The sequence below is a fragment of the Sciurus carolinensis genome, chromosome 3 (assembly GCF_902686445.1).
Source record: "Sciurus carolinensis chromosome 3, mSciCar1.2, whole genome shotgun sequence".
In the NCBI taxonomy this organism is placed as follows: domain Eukaryota; kingdom Metazoa; phylum Chordata; class Mammalia; order Rodentia; family Sciuridae; genus Sciurus; species Sciurus carolinensis.
In genome coordinates, this window is record NC_062215.1 from 113,168,254 (window position 1) to 113,193,048 (window position 24,795).

General features: G+C 34.1%; 1 protein-coding gene across 2 annotated transcripts in view; it reads right to left on the reverse strand.

The window, feature by feature from the left end:
* Kcnh7 (potassium voltage-gated channel subfamily H member 7) overlaps window positions 1-24,568 on the reverse strand; it is a 467,633-nt gene extending 443,065 nt beyond the window's left edge. For both annotated transcript variants that reach the window (XM_047545449.1, XM_047545450.1), the window contains exons 1-2: window positions 24,284-24,568; window positions 22,364-22,594 (exon numbers count right to left, since the gene is read on the reverse strand). In XM_047545449.1, coding sequence (XP_047401405.1) covers window positions 22,364-22,594; window positions 24,284-24,359 — 307 coding nt within the window. In that variant the 5' untranslated portion in view covers window positions 24,360-24,568. The remainder of the gene's footprint in view (window positions 1-22,363; window positions 22,595-24,283) is intronic.
* Between the last annotated feature and the right edge of the window lie 227 nt (window positions 24,569-24,795).

Below are 24,795 nucleotides of genomic sequence, written 5' to 3' on the forward strand. Positions count from 1 at the left end.
AGATAAGTTTTTATTCAAGAATGAAAATCACTTAACACTACAGAGCCACCAGTAGTTTCTATTTCAAAGAATTATGAAAACGTAGTATGTATGACAGCAGAATCTTAAGGCATATTAGGAGATAATGTTGAATTTAGTCAACAAATAAAATGTATTTCCTCTCACTCTCAGCTTAAACTATGTAGGCAAACTAGTTACACTACTAATACAAAAAAAAAACTATATGTAGAATAAAACAATATATAATAAGACAATGTGTTCTATGAATATGATGTACACTGATTTGTCAGTTTGATTACACCCTTCCTGCTCTGAACTTATCGCCTCCTAATGCTGCCCACCCTAATCCAGCTGCAACAGACTCCATGGTGCACCACATAATCCAGCTACTTCACTTCAGGGACCTTTAGCAATCAGTACCAGTCTATGCTAAGCAGTACCGTATATTTATGGGTAATACTCTCTTTTGACTGCTGGTTGGTTTGGTATAAACCTGTGTCTTACAGACTAATATTTCACCTGCCTTCTCATGTAAGTGAAAAACCATGCAGTAATAATTATTATAAATACTAAATCTAAACATGTTTGTGGTCTTAGATATATAACATGCATTTTATTGCAATTATACTGATTTTAATTTGCTTTTAATGAAAATGAGTTATAAGATTTGCATTGAAAACTACTTCGATCATGTTCCCTTCTCATGTATAGATTTCTGAAATAGTTTCTGCTACACTATTACAATGGCATAGGAAAAGATGATATTATTGAGAAATCTGAAATATTTCCTCCCTTAGTTTGAGCATCCACTGCTCATTAGAATTTTTTAAAAAACGGTTTTGAAAAAAGTAGGCCACAGACACATAAATCTTTGAATAAAATGAACAATGTAAATCAAAACTATCTTATTTTTTTAACTAAGGGAAAAAAAATACCACACTAGCACATCTTCACAATTAAAGAAATTAACAAAGGCATCTACCAAATTAAGGTAGCAGCAAATGGAATTATATACTTTGAACACTCTGACCAAACACTTATCTTCTCAAGAGATTAAGTTTTTAAAAACTGAATGTTTCATTACTTTCCACAATTGAGCAAATTAAGAATGTAATCAGGAGGGTGGAGCAGGCAGGAAGAAAATATCATTATCTGGGGTTCTATAATTGTCTTTCATCACTGTCCTCCTAGTAAGCACAACTGAAAACCAAAGGGTATTGAATGAGATCATAGTTTTCAGGATCACGATGCTTTGGATAGGGAGTAATCTCTAAGGATTATATTAAAAAGTCAGTTTCTGAAATTGTACTCAGAAAAACACAAATTTCAAGTTCAGCTGTAATGAGAATGTATGTTCCTCATTTAATTTTTTTTTCTCCACAGTGAACATGAATTGTCTTCATGACATCAGTAATTCTGAATGATATTAGCTTTTCTTATGGACACAAACATAAACACAAACATTTCTAAAAACTATCTGCAACAGCTCATTATCCAAAACCACCTGCATTAGCACACAGAGTCAAACAACTTAGATTCATCAATTCAAACAGTTCTGCATTCCATTTCATTTTTAATGTTCCTATAGATGCTACATGAGATATGAGTAACCCTCTTGGAATACTGCAATATAATTTTATAGCAAATAGTGACATCTTACTATGTTACTATAGCACCATTCCTTCTCAAGAGATTTAAATCAATTTATAGGTTCATTTACTTCATGTATTATATTTGATTTAAAAAAAGTGTTAGGAAAGGTTGTTTTAAAAGTAGCCACCACAGTAAATGAAATGCTCAATGAGTCGGGGGAAAAGGCTATCTGATTGCTTCAAACTCTGGGAGAAATAACGATTTGAAATTCAGACAAGATGTTCCCCATCTTCAAAGAAAGGAATGTAAATCTTTATTGATATTGCTTGTTTGAGAAAATGAGCAAGATCACAGTGCTTTCACTATATAATGTAATATATGGCACTATTTTAGAAATTGGAAGATGTGAGTGGTTTTGATATCAAGGGATCTTTGGCAAGTTACTTGACTTTCATTTCTACCTTTGTAAAACAAAGGCCATTGCAACAGACAGAAGAGAAAAAGACAAGAGAGGGAGGGAAGACAAAAGAGGCAGGAAGGAAGTTGGTTAACTAGGTATCATTTGGGGAGCAGCTATACTGGGCCAGAATCCACTGGGATATTTCCTAGAAAACACAATAGGGGATCCCGGTTCCTTAGCATCTTAAAATTTTGCGATTTTGTAGTATTTCATCTCTAGCTAATATTATTTTAAATTGATTCAAGGATGGAAGTGCTTTTTTTGTCATTATCTTGTTTTCCAGTAGGCTTAATCTTGTTACTTCACCAAAGAGACAAGGTGTGGAAGTCAAAATAGGCCTTGAGTATTAGCTTCTACTTGTGGAAAAGCAAATCTGTTGTTTGGAACAAAGACCTCTTATCTGTACACTGGGAGCTCTTTCATCTGCGTAACTGTCAATATATGGTTCTCACACAATAAGATGTAATGAATTCCAGCGCTTCTGTCTTTGTTATAGAGACAATTAGGGTGTCCTGCCATCCATTATTCATCACTCTTGCCTCAGCTCCAAATAGAACAGCAAGCAGATCAGAGGAATAAGTATTCCTCACTGAAGAATTCACCCTTACAGGGTTATGGTATCTAGTTGCAGATAACCCCCACTGAACTTACCTTTCTCAGACATTTCATGGCATTCTTTCTTTTGAACGGAAGAAGCAGCAGTCTTTAATTTTTTTGTTGTTTTTTATATCTTCTTCCCATTCTTTTCTCCTTGTTGAAGCAGTTTTCCTACCCTGTTCTCTCTCCACTGTAGGCCCGCATACTTATTTTTTTTTTAATGTCACAATTTTGCTTTTCTACATCTGAATCTACCCTCCTTCTTTGTGTGCATCTGCAGTTTTGTTTTGTTTTGTTTTGTTTTGTTTTGCCTCCTCCAATAACCAAGTAGCAAACAGGAAGTTTGCCTTTATACTCTGAATAAGTGACATCTCCAAATATTTCAAATTTAAAAAGTTTAGGTCTTAGAATAAGAGACTTCTCTAAATATTTCAAATTGAAAGACAATAGATCCTAATCTAATGTCTACAAGAATAAAAAGAGAGGACACATCTTACCTTCAAATTTACTCTAAACATGCTAGCTCATTTTATCATCAGGAACAAAATTATCAAGATGAATCCTTCTGTTTAAATTGAAGTTTTCAAGATTCCAAACAGACAGAAGTACTTAGAAGGATAATATTTTTAAAAAATCAAGACAAATGATTTTTCCCAAGAAATATTACATACGTGTACAATAAGAGTTACTTGTTTTTCACATAAAAATATATAATCAGTATGTAGCTCAAGTTTCATTATGATAAGTGTGAATAAGAATTCTATCATTAGAAAAATCAAGTTTGATGGTATGTGCACTAGGATTTAGAAGATGTAGTTTCAAATTGACTTTAAAGCTTTTACATGTAAAGAATAATAGAAAATGAGAAACACATTTGGGTCAGGATGCTCTGATGGGTTATGCACACTGGAAAGCAAAAGGGGTATCCAGGGATGGCCACTGAGGAAAACAGGCTGACCTTCATGTCAGCCTCAAAAGTCAATAAAATGTTAAGTTTGCATCTCAAACATACCTGTCTCAGCTCTAACAGACACAAATAAACTTTCAAAACATATTTTAAAATTCAATCCATAACATCTTTTGGGAATAGCCACACTAATCCCAATTTAAATGCACAAGTAAACTTGCCTTCTCTTAATCTTCATAGAAAGTTCTGTAATTAAAGGTTCAAGACTGTGGTGACCATGTGAGTAGCAGGTATTCATCTTCTGGAATATACCATTAAATTTCATCAAAACTATATTTTCCAGATTAACAAATTTTACCTATAAGTCTGTTCTATATCCTAATATTCCACTTTAGGTCTTTAACAACTGTGTTTTGATTTAGTAGAACTCTGGATCTACATCAAAGAAAAATTGGTTTTCATTAAAATGGTTATTTCTGCCCTTTTCCCATAATAGAATCTTGAGAATTACAAGCAGAAATCAATAAAAAGTACCCTACCCTGAAGGATTCACAGATTGCTGAAGATTCATTTGCCATTTAAGAATAAAGAATAATGCTCCCAAACAAAACTGAGACGTCATTTACTAACATGGAAAGGAATTAAATGCAACTGGTTTAGATATAATTTTAAGAGGATGAAATACTGGATTTAAAGTTACGATTCACCACTAGTCCAAAGATAAGCACGAATACTAAGTAGGTTGATGTATGTTAAAACAATAGATTTAGTGTCTTTAAGGCATTACTAAAATCTGAAAATGGTACTGGGGAAAATAAACAAAACTAGCTGCTAATCAATATGTGTCATCATGATTGCTTAAATCATGAAAATAAATGTTGGTTGGTATATCAAGCTCTATCTAATATCTTTCAAACTTGAAAATAAAAAAAGATTAAAAAATGAGTTATAGAGTGTTTTTACTGATGTGATGAAAATCCAACCACCAGAGTGTAAAACATAAACTAATTCTCCTGTACATGCAAGTGAATGCCCAGAATTTAAGAAATGTATTTCTCTTGATGCATTAAAATCTTGAGTCTTTGTAATGTATGGTTGTAGAAAAAATACTATGACTCTGAAAATAAACAATCATTTTATAGTTTCCCCATAGTGAAATGTAAATTTAAGTATACAATTTGAGTTGGGACCAACATAAAGATCCAAATAACCCATATTCCTGTGAAGATATAAAACTCTTGTTTTGTTTCTATCATCATAGTTTAGTTTTTCCTAATCTTGAGCTCTGTTCTATTGGGGATACACTGTATATTTTTTGTTTCTGGCCTTTTTTGCTCAACATGTCTTTGGGAATCACTCATTTCTTTAAAACATCAATAGTGCATTATTTATCACTGATTAGTATACCATTTGTGGCTATTCCACAATTTATTTATCTGTTCGCCTGTTAATGTATTTTGGGGTTCTTCCAGATTTGGGTTATTACAAAGGAAACTTGCTATAAATATTTCATACATATAATTTCATGGACTGTATTTTATTTTTAGATATTGACCTGAAAGAAGAATTGCTGGATCATAGAAAGGTGCATATTTAGCTTTGCAGTGAAACACAAATGAGTTTTTCAAGGGTTTATCCCATCATTTTACAATCCCACTGGCAATGCATGAGAGTCAGATGCTCCCCATTTGCACCATCATTTGATGCTGTCAGTCTTTTAAATTAAATCTATTCTCGTGAGTGTTAAATGGCATCCTACCTTGGTTTTAAATTGCATTTTTGTTTATTCCTTTTGCAAAATGTCCAAACAGCCTCTTTTAACTTGATTTGTCTTTTCATTACTTATTTTACATGCACACATATGTAATATTTCTGTATTTCTCTACTGACAGACATCTTTTATATACACACACATTGTAGAACATAATTCCTTTGTCAAATAAAGATATGGAGTGTTTTCTCTTAGTTTGTGTCAGTTTTCACTTTCTTAATGGAATTTTTTGAAGGGCTTGTGTTTTTAATTTTGGCTATATCCAATTCATCAAATTTTATTCCAATATGTAGTGCATTTTGTATTCTTTCCTAGAGTTTTTTACCCACTCAACTATATGAAGATTTTTTTCTATTTATTTCTAGAAATGTTAAAATTTGATCTTTTATGTTAAGGTTTATAATTCAAATGAAATTAATTTTGCACCTAGTGCTATGTAGGTTACCAAGATTCAGTTTTTCTCACACTTTTCCAGTTATTCTATCTCCACTTGTGGATAAAAATTTCTTTTACTCATTGAAGTACTTTGATGCCTTTATCAAAAGTCAATTCACTATATATGTAAGAATCTATTTATGGATGATTCTGTTCCATTTGTCCATACTTATGCTACTACCACACTCCATGATTGCTGTAGCTTTAATTTTTTTCAAAAATGAGGTGGCTTCACTCCTCCAACTTTTTTCTTCTTTTCCATGATTATTTCAGCAATTCTAGAACTTTTGTGTTTAAATCAAATCATTTGACTCTACTACAATTTTGTCTAGGATTGAAGATAAACTTGGGAAGACTGGACTTCATCACATTGGGACTTTTGATTTGTGATCATGCAATAACTCTGTTATGATTTGGATCTGGAATGTCCCCACAAAGCTCATGTGTTAAAAGCATGGTAACCAATGCAGCAAGAGTCAGAGGTGTAGCTTTTCCTAAAGGATGGAATCATGAGGGCTCTGATCTAAACTTTGACAGCTGGATGGAACAGTGGAAGGAGGGGCATATTTGGAGGAGTAGATCACTGGGGGCATTCCCTGGGAGGATTTATCCTCTAGTCAGACAATTCCACTCCCTTGTAGCTGAGCAGCTTTTCTTCACTGCATCCTTCTGCCATTATTTTCTGCCTCACCCCTGGCTCAAAACAGTGCATCTAGCTAACCACAGACTGTGAGCCCGAATAAACTCTCCCTTCTTTAAGCTATTTGTATCAGGTATTTTGGTCACAGCAACAAGCTGACTCACATTCTCCTTCCTTTATGTATTCTTTAATTTCTCTTAACTATACTTATAATTGAGGAAGTATTGCACATTTTGTTAACATTATTCTACAAATGTTATTTCAAGGATATTTAAAATTTCATTTTGTAAGTTTTTTCAAAATGCACAAAAAAGAACTTGACAAGTGATCAAAGATAACATCAACAATAATAGGAGTAGCTGACACCAGGTGTTTCTGATGATGCACAGAAAACATAACATCACTTGTATATTAAATATGAGAAAAGTTTACAACTTGAAACAAATCATGAGAATTCATCAAACAAATTGAGCATTCTACAAAATAATGAGTCTTTTCTCTTAAAGAATATCAATGTCATGAAAGAAAGGAAAGTCTCGGAGAGTCATTTTGATTAAAGGAAACTAAAGAAACATAACAATAAACTGCAATGTATGGTACCAATTTAAACCCTGAATTGTTAAAATTAAATGATCTAAAGGACAACATAAGGATAATGGAGAAAATCTGAAGTTTAGAGTATATTAAGGTAATATAGTATTGTTTCCATGTAAAACTTCCTAAATATGACAATTAAGTTGGCGTTACAGAAAATAACTTTCTTATAAGATAAAATATTGAAGTATTTAAGGGTAAGCATCTCTGCAAATAAATTCAAATGGCTCAGCAAAATAAGTGAATAGATGCAAATTAGCAATATGCAAAATTCTAATACTGAGGGAGATAAAAGCAAATGTGTTGACTTGTAAACAATAACTGAATCTATGGGTAAAATTTTTAAGAGAATTCCCCTGTAATATTTTTGCATTTCTTCTGTAGGTGTGAAAATTTTTCAAAATAGAAAATTTAATCGAAGTGACAAGAGCAAAGTTAGGCACATGCATTATTCTTTCCTGTAATTTCACAACCATGCTGATCTGAGGCCATTTGAAAGACAGCAGTAAATTTGTGTTTGAGCTGTCAAGGATTTCTGTAATCTGTATAGGGGGTATTGTCTGTTTGCTTGTTTGTGTTGTTTGGCTTTGTTTAGAGGAGAGACAATGTTTCCCTGGAATAAAGAATTAAGGAAAAATGGTAGACATGACAAAATGACTTTCAAAGATGTGTCAGGTTCTATTCTTTTCTATGACTGTTATTTCACTAAGGATAAACTGAAAATAATCCTGACTGAAAGTCTTGTTGTTGTAGTTGCTATTTTTCGTTCGTTTGTTAATTAAAAGGGGAAATGTTTTCCAGCTGAAACTATGACCACCTACAGTATTGTAAATTCCATCTCCTCACATCATATAAATTTCACAATGTGTCTATTCAGATATTTCCTTATTCCATGAACTTTTGTTTAGCAAATACAGAGTCAAAGAGATACCATAAATCAATAGGAAATAAGGCAGATAAGTGTGTGCAGATTGTAGTTTCTCATAGCTACATTTATTTTTGCAAAATCTTTTAATAATATTTCATCATATGAAGTGATTTTGACAACTGGGGGTAATTTAAAAGAAAATGTCAGTTGAATCTGAAAGGGAAGGAGGATATTGATAACTAGTGTAATTTTCAGGAATTTTTCCCTCCTTTTGGAATGTATGAAAACTACATTTGTTTACAAACCCAATTTTCACAAAGATGATTTCCTTTTATATTGTACTAAATATACAAAAATACAAATGATATTAGAATACCAACTATATCCACCACTTTTATTTCATTTTTAATTTTTTTCCTTTTTTTTTTTTTTTTTTTTTTTTTTGTAAATGCTTGAATTTGAACCCAGGGCTTGTGCATACTAGACAGGAGCTGTACCACTGACCTTGTCCCTGTTCCAGATTCATATTCTTTTACTTTGACTTTTGATGTCTGTACTTCCCTTTTAAAATGGAAGAGATTAATTTCTACTTATGTTCATAGGACAAATAAATGATTTTGCATTGCAAAATCTAAATAAGCTAATTTATGTTTTATTATTTCTTATCAGAATGTTGATGACTTTCTCCTTGGATGCTATCAGCTCCAATTTTTCTGGAAGTGTCCCCCTACTTAATATACATCCATCAGACAAGAAATTTTACACGTGATGCAAGAATAATTTTATCCAGAATTACAAACAGACTGACCCATGCAACCAAGGATGGAAGGAGAAGCTGGGAAAAAAAACTAAGCACATGCTCTATACACAGCCATTCTTTAGTAGAGTTCAAGATAAAGATCCTTTTGAAAGTCGAAGATATCCTGTAACAATCTGCTGGCATTCAACAATGAACTCAATCTTTTTACCTTTAGTACATTGCTATTCTCCTGACTCACAATGGTTCGCAAAATGGTTGAGGTTAATTCCCTTTACTAAGAACAGTCAACATGGTATTTATAGAGGGATTCATTTGTAGTCCTATTTCAAAGAGGTCAGCAGGTGCAACATATTCTTTAGAGGAATTCTGACTCATTTTTCTAGATTGCAAGATCTGTCTTTGTCTACACAGTATGAATTTTAGGCATTGCAAAAATGGCTACATTTTTAAACTCACCAGTTAGGAAAAATGTTTATGAAAAGTCTATTCTATCTAAAAAGAATACATTCTGAAAAATTTGACATACAGTGCCAGACACAGGTTGTACTTCCAGTGCCCATATTTGCAGTTTGCCTGGAACAATCCTGGATTTTTCATCTTAACTTCTCCTTATCTTTTTAAAAAGATCGCTCTTTTGGATCCTAAATTATATGACTACCTTAGCAACAGTGCCTATATTGGGTACTTTAAATATACAGATATTCTTAAAGCAGATAGGTTTCAATTATTTCCAGACCTTTGTTATAAATGAGATTTATTTTGATTCTCATTGAATCATGGATGGAGAAAGGGAAGACTGGGTTTACACCCCACTGTGTAAATCAAGGAACTTTTGCTTCTTACTGAATTTTAAAAACTGAAGATTTTTATAAGAGTACTGGCACTTCATAAATGCTCAATAAATGACGGTAACTCTTAATCTTAAAGTGCTTCAACCATATTCTATTATTTAATTCATTCCCAATTATAAAATTTCATAAAAATTGCCAGAGCTGATTTAACTAGTCCAATCTTTGAACGCATTAGCATAATACTAGTGTGCATGAATGTCAGTAAACTAAGATGAACAAAATGAAAACAACTCTAGAATATGAGTTGAATTACGCTTCGATTGGATATGGGAATGAGAAGAAGATAATTATTTTAATTCTGAAGCAATGGGATAGTTAGTAAGGAGAACTTGACTAGAGACATTATAATGTCATTATTATAATTAAAAAGGTTTCTGATCTGAGTTCATGTTTCTTGGTATCTTTAACAAAGAATAACACCTATAACTTCTGCTGGAATGAAGATTATGAATTATCTGGGATGTTTGTTGAGGTTTTCTAGGCATTCCATCATGCAGCTAAAGCAGATAAAATATCAAGCTTCATCTTCATTCTTTGTATTTCAAATATAGGTTACTATCACTTCCTCAAAAGTCATGTACCTACTTATGAAACTATTTTCGTCTATTCTTTTATACTTGAAATTAATGGTCTTTTCCATAGTAGAGTTATAGGTTCACCAGTTAGCAATTACTTGGCAAAGATTTAGAGAAAGCAATCATTATTGCTTATATTTTCAAAAAATTAAGATTAATCGAACTTTTTATATGAAGTATTTTCCAAAGGAAAATTATCATTGAAGTTATTGGCATCTTCAAATGAGCCAATAATAAAAATAAAATGTTGCATAACTCACACTATACACACATTGCAGTGAATATATTTAAAATAAAATAATGAATGTTAGTAGGTATAAATTTCAGCAGGATGTCTTCAGTTCACTTTAAAGACATGAACTGCAAAGATAAGTCCTGCGATTTTAGAATGAGGACTGAATAGAAGCTGACTAATGGGACAGTAGAAGTTGTGCATCATTAGTGGCATTTCTGTGTAGTTCTTCATTCAGAGAGCAAATTCTGAGAACAGCAATGTGAGAATCTATAAATCCTACTGATCCTTGGTTAAGTGACATTCATTATAAAGAACACCTGGAGGGAAGACCTGAGAATTGAGTCACAGCTAGAAAGATCAGATTACCTGAGCTCTGCATGTCTTGGCTCAGTAAGGCTGCCCAGGTAGAGAATGATCTTTCCCTGCAGTCATTTAAACAGTATTATATTGGGATATTGAGATAACATTGGTGGTTTTTCTAATGCAGTGTTGAGTTTTCATGTTGCTTATATATTTCCTCACATATCATTGTGAAATTTTGAGCATTTGATGAAATTTATGGTATCCAAGTACATATTTACTCATCATTTTGCATCTAAGCAAAGCTATAAATTTTTATAGAAACTGTATATATCTGATTAAAAACTACTGAATAGAAACTCTTCATATGCTTTTCATCACAGTTTATATAGATAATGAGAAATGCTGAAATTAACTTAAAATTCAACCTATTTCATATAGAAAAGAGGAAAAAGTTAAAAAATGCTTTAACTTTTAATATGTAAACTATTTATGTAGTAAACAACTGGAAGTAGTTTGTAAATTTGAGATGTGGAAAACTGCAAGAAAATCACTGAAAGACAAATCTGAATGTGAAGAGCAGTTTTGGAAAGAATGACCCTGGTGTGGGATGAGGTATCCAGGTAGGTTGATCAGTCACTTACAGGCCTGTTTGAATAGTGATGCTCCCTACAGATGATGATACTCAGCACTAGTTTCTTTAATGAAGAAAATATATTGTCTGAAATATTTTCTACAGGTTTTTTTACAAATACATTTTGGGCCAAATTTAATTATCAGACAATAAAACACTACTTATATTAATTCAACAGAAATTAAAAGGAATGCCAATTTTAATTGCACACATGAAATGTTCACTAAAATACATTCCCTTCAGAGCATATAACAAGAAGTACCAAAGATACACATACTGTTTTAGTCAGCAATTATATTTTTATAAGTATATACAAGGTTTAGAATGGTACAGGTGGGCAACATGGATGTACAGACTCTTGAAATGTTTTTGCAACTGTAAAAAGTTGGAAATTATAAAGTGTTTGTTAATAAGGTATTCATGGTAGCATGCTATTTTCTTTAAGGCAGTGCTTCTGAATATTAAAATAATTCATGGACTGTCCATGTAACAAATACTATGTAATCATTAAAACATGCAAGTTCAGTATAAATATCTCAATGAGGAAAACAAGCTACAGATTGGTATACACATTATAGTGGTGTCCTGGTATTGTTTAAAAAAAAAATCCCACATGCATGCACACACACAGGTATGAGTGTATTAGTATAAAAACTTATAGATGGAATACATGCCATTATTTTAACAATTGACATCTCTTAGTTTCAAGAGTGTATGTCTTTACTTTTTAGTTTTCTCTCTGAATTTTCTAATTTTTCAATAGCACAGTTAAATCACTTTGACAGAGAGAGAGAAACTAGAGATAACAAGTCCTGGCTGAGGTGTTGAAATCTTGTATCAGGATGTGACTGATGAAGTGTCTTCTGACACCACACAGGCTTTACAATCTAAGTTCATGACTCAGGGTTAGGAAAAATGAATACACCATGGTGGGAGATCAGTATAAAGATGAAGCTATTTCCAGTGTGTAGGGGAAAACAGCAGAAAATAACATGAGAATAATTGTAAGGTTTTATTAGTATTTTATCATATGGATTTAATGGAGGGAGTGTGGGAGTGTTGGAATGACTTGCAAACTTGCATATGTTATTGTAAGCAAGAGCAGACAAATTCTTCTCTTCACTGACCCGTGGATGCCCCCATCAAAATCAGCAGATGGTGTGTAGGCATTAAGGATCTATCTGGACTGTTCTGACCATTCATGTTTTCCCTTCTAGGCCAAGAAGGGAGATTAGTTGTTAAGTCTTTTTAGAGAGACAGTATTTTCAGTATTATAATAAAAATTCTTTAAACTATATAAGCTATATGATAGTATATTATTGTTTCTCAATTAATAAATAACACAATTTGTTAATTTTTACAGTTCTCATCCCTAGCAAAATGACTGGCACTAGATGCTGAATGAATGAATGAATGAATAAATGCATGACTTTTCCAGCCCCTGCTACCTTGTAAACATTTTCATCTATAAATAGATGTATGCCTGTGCTATTTTAAATCCATCCTTTGCTCTTCAGCCATTTCCTGTAGTTCTTCATGAGTGCATTAATAAGTCTCTTCAAAATGTTCACTGTTGAGTGGAAGAGACAGACATAGAAACAAATTACTACACCATAATTTCATAAGTGTCCTAATAGAGACAAGGAAAAAATGTTAGGGAATGTGGAAAAAGCTGTCTGAGGATTTCGAGGAGACCTTGAAAAGGAGTTGAGGTTGAAGCTGTAGAGAAGTTTGCATTGAACTAGAGGGTGTTGATGAAGGGTATAGGAAAGGATTGTGAAGGCTAATCCAGGATGAAGGAGTCCATTGTACAGATGGAGGAGTCCTAAGGATGGTGGACTCTGGAAGGAGCTCAGACACAAGATAGGTATATGCTGAGTCTGGCGTTTGGCTCAAGGGAAGAAAAGCGGAGGAGTTTTAAATAATCAAGGACTTTCCATACTAATAAATTATAACTTCCTTTATAAATACTAAGGGTGAATTTCGTCAAATCACATCATCTTGCCAGGAAATAAAACTCTATTGGGGGAAAAAGAGAGAGAAAACACTGCACAGTTCCTTAGGACTGAATCACACTGCTATGGGAAATTTCTCCCTAACTCCCTGGACAAGGACCAGACAAACATCAGATGAGAGATGCTTAACTAAAAATGTGCCTCAACTATGAGTCAACTGTATAATTTATAGCTCAAAACTGGCATGTTTTTAATAGAAAAGAGAGTGTCATTAATAATTATGCAGAGACTATAAGCAAATCCTAGCTCCTCTCACTTTGCTGAAATGTAACATGCTGCCGGATAGATTCATTTTGACTGATAAAATTGTTTAAAATGCAAAACATTTATGGTGAACCTTGTTTCATCCACTTTGTTTTGGGGGGAGGAGGTGGGAGTTACAGGAAATTGAACTCAGGGACACTCAACCACTGAGCCCTATCCCCAGTCCTATTTTGTATTTTATTTAGAGACAGGATCTCACTGAGTAGCTTAGGGCCTGGCTAAGTTGCTGAGACTGGCTTTGTACTCTGGATCCTCCAGCCTCAGGCTCCAGAGCCACTGGGATTACAGGTATGTGTCACCTGGCCTGGTTCTTTCACTTTTCAATGTGAACTAAATTGATCACATTTACATTTTGGATGAATCATAGAATCTACAATTAGGAAAGTGCGTGAGGATATACACGATGGGGTGAGGTAAAGCTTAAAAACTGTATCATTTGAAAGCAATATATAGAGTTAGCAAGCACAGACAAAACTAAACTGTAAACTACCTCCACCTTGCTCTATGATCATCAGTATTTTACTTCTCTGAAGATCAAATTAATTAATCTATAGGATGGAATAAAACAGTAATTCCTACTCCCAATGTCATCATGAAAATCAGACAAAGATATTTATATGAAGAACCAGTCCTAGAACTGGAACACAATAAGCATTAATTTTTGGTGGGGGAATCTAGTTTGGGTAGACTATTGGAATGACTATGGGAATAAATATCTGGAAAGCACATCCATTGTGTATAACACACTTGAATAAAAGTATAGTTAAACAGTTAATGATATTGAAGAAAATGAATTGTACATATAACATTTGCTAGAGAAACTAGAAGAAATATTAACTAGTATACCTATGAAAGGTAAGCAGAAAACTGATTTAAAATTATCCAGTCACCATATCATGTTCTTAGCTCTAACACTGATTTTTGTCAAGTTGAAATGATCTTAATTAAGATTGATTTCAATGAGTGATCTTTTCTACCACAAGTTTTTTGTAAATAAAAAAACCTATTTAGTTTGTCCCGGATTTTGTTGTTTACTTGTTTGTTTACTTGTTCTTTAAGAAATTAACTATAAACAACCACTAATTTCTTACATTAATTTTTGTCATCATGCCCATCATCTTATGTCATTAGTACAGATTTCACTGAATAAAACTTAAAGGGATATTTTGAGCAGAGGTCAATGATCTTTGTGAGAGGTGACATATTCCAAGTTTTCTTAAATCTACCAATGTTTTAAATAACATGAAAGAGTTAATGCCCTAGCAAAACCAACACACAATGGCAAATAAAAACAGTTCTAATAATCCCTAAGAGAAGAAAGAAAGAAAGTCGGAAGAAAAAAACAAAACAGGAAAATAAAGCTTGCAGTGGGGGAAATACACCTGCTGAAATAATAGTTTCTAGCTGATCATTTTGGAAGAAAATGCCGATAACAAAAGCACCACTATGCAAAGGGCCTGGTATGTCCCAGATGGCACAGTCTAACTTGAGATGGCCTTACAAAAGAAGTCAACTAAGGGCAGAAACTACCCATAATCCTCTCCTATCCCTCCCACCAATGAATGTCCAAGAAGCACAGCCACAGCTAATTTTACTCCTATTCTGAGTAAAAAGTACCATGACGCATTCTACAAAACTGTGGAAACCATAAAAAAGACAAGTTTGTACACAGGAAAACTATTTCTACTGGGGAGAGGTCAAAGGGGGCTGCCTCAGCCATAGTTTGAATTGTCCCAGAAATAACACTTTGCTCTTCTTAATTAGAATTTAAATTAAAATTAAAGGAGAAAGAAAAGGATATAATGGGATGTTCATTCATGACAATAGGATCCTAGTACTCTGCTTCCTCATAACTCACCTGAGACAAGTAGAAATTTGACTTTCTTAACTGTTCAGTAATAGGACATATTTCCTCACTGTGGTGATTAATGTTTTGCTGCTGCCTGATTCTATTGCTTCTCAATACAGCATTGTTGCTAAATGCAGACAGCACAGTGAAGAGAGAGAAAACATTCATTTCATGATTGTAATTAATAATTGTTAATTTACTAATAAGGAAGGATTGTTTTAGATTTTACATATTCATTACTGTATAACCCTGAGATTAAACTTCATTATTGATTAAGAATTTTCAAGAAAACACTGAATGATAAGATGTTGTACTAGATATAAAAAGTCAATACTGTGTAAAATAGGCAGTGAGGAGAGAAAAATCTATCAAACACAAAAATACAAGTAAATAAGAATAGAGGCGAAGAGATCTTTGGAATTGTTTGTCAGGGACTTTTGGAAACACTAGTGAGTCAATAGTGGCGTGGCCAGTGAGAGGCACCAATGGTAACTGATTGACAGCTTCTGGTTCATAGCTCCTCCCTAACTTCAATAAATATTTGTATACCTATTTGTATAGTTACAGGTTACAAAATCATTTAATACTTTAGATTATAAAGCAAAGAAATATGGTGACTAATAAAATTAAGAAGAAAGTTGTTCTACAAAATATTTCAGAAGTGCTCTTAAGAAAATAAGAAAAAAAAATCAAATATCACCTGTATCTTGCTTTCTCTCAGATCTCTTGATCTAAATTTGTTTGTTTCTTTGACTCCAGAGAACCATCTCCCATGTTCTTTTCATTTTTTAAGTAAATTCCACCTGAGCACCCACTTGGTAGCAAGCACTCATCTATATATTCTGGGCACAGAAATTAACAAGACTCAGTAATTTCTCTAAATCGGCTCAGAAAATAGATAAAATTAACTCCCATAACATAAAATAATTACGTAGCCCCCTGGAAATGCTACACCGGAATTAAGAACACAGTGGTTAAAGACACAGGGGAGCAGGCAGTGAAGACATCAGCAATGACTTTACAAAGAAGTCTTTTGATCTGTCTTTGGAAGGATGATGATGGTTTCTGTGGGGCAAAAAGCAGAGGGAAGGGCAAATCCATTCAGAGAGACTTTGAACTATTTATTATAAAGGAAAACTTCTGAAAGGTGAGCAAAGGCTTGGGTGCATAAAAGTGCAGTGAAGTACAATTGGAACATAAGATTTGTAAGTGAAACAGAATTGGTAATATATTCAACTAGTTGATATTTATTGAGCACATTATGGGCAAGAAACCATGTCAGAAATAAAGCTGTGTCCTTTATTGAATGCAGCACATTTAAATCAGCCTGACAAAGTACATGTTATTCTCCAATATATATGTTAGAAAAGGAAAATTAAAGCACCAAGAAGGTATACTTGGTTAAATTCATCTAGTTATTGTCAGAGCAGTACATCCATTGTAGTTACTCAAAACATACCTTCCTTGAAAACCCAATTTGACTTTAAAGGCCACCATATTTCCTGAGAAAGGATCTCATACTTTATCATGAGACCTTTAATAAGTCAAAATAGGATTTTAGGCTGAGATATAACGTAAGTGCACTGAGCAACAGTAAGGCAAAGCTGTTTGTTGGGGGCGCAGCTCTACTACTTAGGAGCCATGTGTGGTCTCACAAACTGCTCAGTCTCTCTGAGTCTGTTTCTGTTCATGAAATGGTCACAATAAGAGTACGTATATTTATGGGACTGTTGTACCCATCATTTAATACATGTAATTTATTTACTATGAATTGGCTTCAATAAGTCATCAGAGTAGATGATTCATATGTCAGAAATAGCTCTCTGATGGCATTGTGGAAAAGAGATTAGAGAGGGAGGGAATCTGGATTCAATACTTCAGAAGAAGGACTAAGCTGACTTCAATCAGCACTTGACAGTGGATGGAGAAGTAGGAGTAGCATTGTGAGATGTAAAGACTGAAAGGATTTGGTGACCAGCTGGGTTTAGAGTGAAGAGGGAGAGAAAAAAACAAACATAAAATGACTCCAAGGTTTCTAGTGCCGATGGCCAGATGCAAGGTGATGCCACGGTACTTCATACTCCAACTGCTACTTCCCTTTGGTTCAAGTATGCAATGACTCTCATGGCAGATTGGCTGCCAGCAGTTGATTCAATAGTTATTTATAACAAGCAACACTAACAACAAACAAAAAAGCTTAGAGGCCAGTAAAAGCAAACTCTTCCCATTAAACCTACTCTAGTTCTATTGTTTTAAACCAAACCTGTTCTCAAGTCCTCTGGGCATAAAAATAACCAAGCAGTTATCTCTCAAGCCAGCAGAAAACATCACTTCTTTCTAGCATGAGAACTGCTTACAAGTATGGTACTGGCAGGTGGCTTAAGGAAACCAATAAACAGGGCTGGCTCCCATTTTCAAGTCATTTGGGTTCTACTGCGAACAATAATGAAACAAAGTTTTCACCTGTGGGGGAAGGGTATTTCTTGAGAATATTCATTTCACCAAGAAATACAATTGATCAAGTATAATATCCAGAGCACATGAAAGGTAACAAAATTGAGGTATATAAAAGGAAATGAGGGCTGGAGAGATAGCTCAATCAGTATAGTGCTCGCCTTGCAAGCACAAGGCCCTGGGTTCGATCCCCAGCACCGCAAAAAAAAAAAAAATAAGGAAATGAGTATTAGGATTATGTGTTGCTATAATATCCTATCAGTAGGACATGGGATAGTATAAACAAAGAGTTAAAATGACACCAAAACAAATTATAGGCAACATACTCCCTGGAAATCTTTCTTATTGCCTGAATTACCCACACATGAAATATATTTCTATTCTTGTCTTAAGATCTACCATCTGTACCTCTACTACAAAATCCGAGAATTAGGAGAGCTGAATTTATTATGTGCCTTAGAAATTATACAAAGCTATCGTAATATTTATGTTTGTACTATTAACATTTTAACTAAACTGCATTGCTTCTTTAACAAATTATTATGTGTGAGCAGTAAAAGGTGCTTATATTATATGTAATTACATATAATTATATCAAATATAATGTATGTATCCATTGTATAATGTATATATACATTAGCAATTTTATTTTAAAGTTGGGAAATAGAAGAAGAGTGGCAATGCATCCTAAATTTTGTAGGTTCTCTCTATAAAACTTTCATTTCATAGTTCATTTATTCTTTTTCTTTAAACGCAATTTCATGAAAACATCCAGAAGATAGAAGTGAACATAAGTGACTTTATAACACAAAAGTTTGAAATCAGAGTCAAGCTGTATCTTCCTCTCCAGATCCTCCTTCTGTTCCCTAGTGCTTAAAGCAGTATCTTAGGAGTGCTCAACATGCATCTTCATCTTTACTCACAAAACAGCACTTTAAAGAAGATAATTCTGCATAATTGTCAGAGAGGGCAGGTTCAGTGTTAGAGAACCAAGACCCCTTCTGTGTTTAGTTACATCAAATATTGCATCAAGCTTGCCTCTGGAACTTTGCTTTCTGGATCGTTTTTGGATCAGGCAAAATCTTTCCTCAGCCCCTACTCATATCTCAGTTTTTAAAAATCAGCCTCAAAGGTGAGGAAAGTAGTACTATACATTTCTGATTCGTTAACAAAATTGACAGTTTAATAAATCTGGAAGCATAATGCCAAAAATACAGGAAAGCTATGACCTCTAAAATAACACATTTTGGATCCTGCTTTCCTTCCAAGGATCCTTATTTGTCCTGTAGAAATTTACTTTGATTTTCCAAATGTTTAAAGTTGTCTGATACTTTAAAATATATCTAAATATGACTGAAAGGGTTTTAGCACTTTAACTAGCTGGTTCTACTCCATCATGCATCCCAAACCAGATGAGCAATAATCTAAAGGATGACCAGTTAAACTATTTTTTTCTGTTTTTTCCCTACTTCCAGAATTATGGACTAGTTAATAACTGAAGTGTTTGTGATTTCTCAATCACTACACCTAAAAATGTTGCTTTTAAAGTGAATGTATCACACTATTAAAATACATGCCCATCCTTATATAAGCCCTGGCATAATTATAGTTTTGTATAATTAGAATTTTATGTCAAAAGATTTACAGCTTCATCACCTCAAGCAATATTTCACAGCTGCCAAGAATGATTTATGCAATAATGACTTAAACTGTAAAATAGACTCCTCAAAAGAAGGGCTGTCAAATATTCCTATTGCAAATAACCAGGTTTTTAAAAATTGATAGTCTGGTAAACACCAAGTCCAATTGTACCTAGCACAAACATATAAAGGAGCATGGTAGGAAGTGTTGATTCACAACTGCATGGATCATGCAGTTCACAGCACACTGTACCAATGTGAACTCCTTGCACAGATCATGAGTTTAACCAGCTTATAAAACCTCTAGGTCACTTTGGAAAACAAGTTTTCAGAAATAATGCCTTGCTCATATTTTTGCTACTCTATATTGAATGACTGGAGAAAGTGAAAACAATATATTTCAACTTTTTGCTAATTTCCTCATTATGCTTATAACACAATTTTCTATACTTCTGTGAAATAATAAATTAAGAATAAGTAAAGGAAGCATTTACTGTAAAGAGTCAAGAAACCAAGAAACTACCAAAAGTAAATGACCTCAATTATTAAGAATTAAGGAAACTTTGAGAAGCAAACCAATGAAAATGTTTATTTCTTTTTTCTCTTCCCAATTTTATAAATGTAAAGTGGCTGGCAGGTCTATAAGATATAAGACTGTTATAGTATTTGAACTTCAGAAGTTCTGACTGATTTTACAGTTGCCATGTGAATGAAGCCAATACACTTTGAAGACTCCATTCAAGGTATCAGAACTATCAGCAAAAAAAAAAAAATTCACATTCAAAACAAATAAGTGTGACTGAATCTTAACCTAAAAAATCCATTTAAATTAATCATTTTAATTTGGAAAATCAGAAATATCTTGGCCAATCATTTCGTGTTTCCTACATCAATTAAAGCTAAATAGGCAGTTTGTTGTTAATGCTAAAGATACCCAAGCCCTTTAAAACTGAGTCACAATCTGAGGACAAAAAAAGCCAACCAGAACAAAATCACCACCAAAGGTTGACATTTCTATATCTAAAAGGAGTGTCCAAATAATTTTTTTGTATAAAAATGATAATTTTAATTCATATACCCAAGCAAACCACTCAGACTCAAATTCATATTTATGATTGTACTAACATCTTTACTACAGAAACTTTTACAATCATGTTAGTGATTCTACATGAAATTGCCTTTTAAGGTGTTTTAAGATCATTTTACACAGTCATGTACAAACTAACTAGATTTCAAAACATCACCATTTCAGTGCAAGTGTGATATTAACTTTATTAAAAAACCACTCTGCAAACTATACCTCAGATCTTTGCATGCAATGGGGCAGACCAAATTTATTTTATGCTTCAAATCTGAGAGTTGAAAAAAAGTCTGAAAGAGCCTAGAAAACGTAATGACCAAAGATGAATGAATCAACATGCCCTGAAGAATTACAATACAGACTGAACTGACTTTATAATAAACATTCATATGGGGAAATAATGTCAGACAGTCAAAACATGTCAAAGTTCCAGTTTGTTGGTTTCAGGTATACAAATAGAGAAGCTGATTTGGGTAGACAGACCTTCAGTTCATGTCTTCAAGACAATAAAACAATTAGGGCTATTTCTAGTATGCTAACACTACTGATGGAAACATTAGGGGAAGTGGGACAAGCTTGAAAAACAACCTCTAGCCCTCTGATAATCATATAATTGCTTTCATTCCAGATTAATACAAAGTTATACAAACCTGTTTTGCCAGTAATACTTGGTTGCACATAACCACTTAAGTTCATGCAATACTTAATAGAGTAATTAAGAACTGTACATCTCCTATCACGAAACATTTAATTATAAGGAAATAAGAGGAAGAGTTAAACCTTTTCCTTGCTATTTTTTCTCTGTGGTTTACCAAATGATGACTCACTATATGACATAGGCTATAGCATATCACACATTTACCAAATACTTAAGAGTTTCCCAAAAATCTGAACAGATACCCCCCTTCTCCATTAATTTCTGTCAGTAGAACAGATAATGATACAATGAGCAAAATTAACTACAGTACACATGTTTTTAAAAACTGTTTGACATTTAAAACTTAATTTGTCAAATTATATGAAGTGTCCACATTCGAGAATGTGTATACATCAGAATGGGTATATCTGAGGATTCACTCACAGGAACTCATTAATACTATGTATTTAATGCATGCATGTCTCTCCCATGGTAAGTCTAAAAGAAGTAAGTGTGTCCTTGAAGTTGAGCTATGACCTTAAGTTTAAAATGCCAGTTTTGCTGCAGCTGTAAAATGAGTACTCATAACTTCACAGAATAGTAGTCCCTATTCTACATTTCTCATTTTAGGGAGTCTTAAATACATGAACAGCCTTTATTATATGAATAAGCATGGGTTTCCTGGACCACTTTTAGAAGTTCCTATACATCATCCTTACTCTTCTTTAAAAATGAACAAAAGAAGCAAGAGGTGCTGCACATCAGCACCTAAAGAGACAAGAAATGCTTATAGCTATAATCCTAAATTTCAGATTACACAGTGTTCAACAAGACTCTGTGAAGTATTTTCAAGTCCAAACAAATGAAACTGTTTCTCTCTACCAAATACATATCAATGCAAGCAATAAATTATTGATCTTTATATTAGTCCTTAGAAAAGGAGTGTGCAAAACTGATTTGACATTTTACCCTCAGTGACATTAAGCTACTGCACTTTTAGAGTTTAAATAAAGTACCCTCATTGAGTAAGAAAAAATTTTATATTAATCCACTCATGAGAATATTCATACTTCTTGGGCACTAAAACACTATAAAAGAATATGTGTTCAATTATATATTTAGAGTTTCTCTGCACATAGACTTTCAGTAATCAAAATTTCTTTTCAATGAAATCAAATACAAGGAATCCTAAATAAACTTTACCATTTTTATGATAGTAGGTGACCTCCACTTTCCTCTCCTCTGACCCCAACAATGCCTGGGCAATTTGGGCAATATCATGCCTCTTGGTCTCGGGCCCATGGAGAAAGTCGCAGGTGCACGGCTTCTGCATGACATCTGGCCTGGAGAAACCAGTCATCTCACAGAACCCATCATTGCAGTAGATGATGGCACAATTCTGCACTCTGGCATTTGCAATGATAAATTTTTTATCTGTAATAAGAAGATGGTAAGGTATCTTTTAAAAGGCTTCCATGAGACTCTCATAAACAGTGAAGATATTTGTTGCATAATAAGAACTCTGAAATGCAGGTGCTTCCCCAAAATGCTAACTGCCCAAACCTTTCCAAGAAAAAAAAAATCACAAAAAAATCCTCTACAAACTTTAAAAGTGAGAATAATGGTCCTAAGTAATTTAACAGAAGGCATTAAGAAATCACTCTTCAAATTGCAAGAACAGAATTTCCCAGATAGTCTAGATCTCAAATGCTGCAACTCCCAAGGGTCCTAGTGGACATTCAGACAAGCAGCTGGCCCGCTGATACTTCCAGAATGCATTTAAATGTAAGGTAAAAAATTTCTAAACCAAAGCAGTGAAACAGCCTGTAACTGTCAAATTTTTCACTTCAACTTTGTCCCTTAGAATACAACTTTCTCAAAGTAGTTATTCTTGGATCTGGCTTTTCTCTATTCCTCTAGGCATACTACACATATTGTTAAGAAAAAGAAAAAAAGACAATTAGCTTTGCAATAAAACTAGTTCACAGTTATTAACAGTGCAACAATACAAATGATCATCTTTTGATAATGCATTTTTTTCCAAAAGATAAAAATATTTACACTCACACAATATCATGTTAGCACCTTTTTACTTTTACTTTGGGAGAACCTTGAATTTTTGTGCAGTAGTAGGAAATTTGATGCAAAGAATTTATTTATTTTGATAAGATAATATATTTAATATTTTCAGACTGAATGTGAAGCAGTATGTCCAAGTTTATTTTGTACACAAGATCTTAGATTCTCACATCACTAAATGCAGTGCCAGAAAAGAAACCCTGCAAAGTATACAATATAAATGTGCTAATGTAGATTTAAGAAAACATAGAACATAAATTTAAAAGTATAATATTTAAAATTCCTACATTTATTAAAAAATAATTAATTCCCAGTAGTTGGTCCACATGAGTACATTAAATTTCTCTACATTCAGTCTCTGTGGGGTTTACTTATTATACTTCAATTTTTAAATTTCTGGTTGGAAAATTTAAGAGGATAATAAAGCAACAGAAATATTATTTTGAATAATGAGCTGCTTGCACTGGGAACCAGCAAAGATGAGACACTGCTTTCCCAAATTATCTCATTTGGCATATATTTGCATTGATTCAACACAAAGTTTAGCTTCTGTCAGCTAGCAGTAGGCAAGCATCCTTGTCATTCCACAGCCCTGCAATTTACCAAGATAAAATATAGTTTGCATAGCCATTTACATCCCTACTACCATTTACATACTCTTGTTCAAACAGTATGGTCTGCTCTGCTTCTGACTTTTAAAAGTCTACAGTAAAACAGCCTCAAAATATAAACCCATGTTATACTAGCACGTTCCCTTTAAGATAGTAGAATAGTAGGACATTAAGTAGCAAGGCAGATAATGGAGCAGTGGGAGAGGAGGATCAAATTGCCTTCCACAATAGAGACCATAATCTAAAATGTAAATCAAAATTAATATTAGAGGGAGAACACTCCCGCTGCCATCCGAGCCTCCTGGCTTGGTTTCACAGCCTCTTAACTTGACAGAGCCTGGAGTTGCCGATCTCCCCAGCTTGTAAGCGGAGGAAGCCAAGTGCACTATCAAAGCAGAAAGCGAGGGAGAGAGAAGAGAACAAATGAACTTACTTTGCCCTTCAAATTTCCGTATGATGGTCCCCAAAAATGTGTTCTGTGGTGCCACATGCCCCCTGCGAACAGGCATGTTGACCCGGGTCTTCCGAGGAGCGCTCCCCGCGAGCTCCGGAGTTCTCCCGGGATCTCTCCTCCGCTAGAGCCCAGGCCAGCGCGCGAGCCGCTCTTTGTGGCAGAGCATCCTCTTTTGAAACCAGAAATCTCTTCCCATTAGCACCACTTCTAGACACCCGCTTCACCCACCGGAGTCCAATCCATTCCCCTCACCTTCCGGAGGGGGCCTCGCACCGGACTGCCGCGGGTGAGAGGTTTGGGGGTGGGGAGAGGGAAGGAGGCGGGGTGAGGGGAGGTGGCGGGGGAGGGACGAGGGAGGGAGCGATGGGGGTGGGGTGAGAAGGGGGGCGGGGAGTCACAAGGGCAATCGATCTGTTTCTCTTCTCCCAAACAGCGCCAATTTTCCAGTGCAAATGGGCTTAACCTGGCTGTTGCCCAGAGCCCGGAGGATG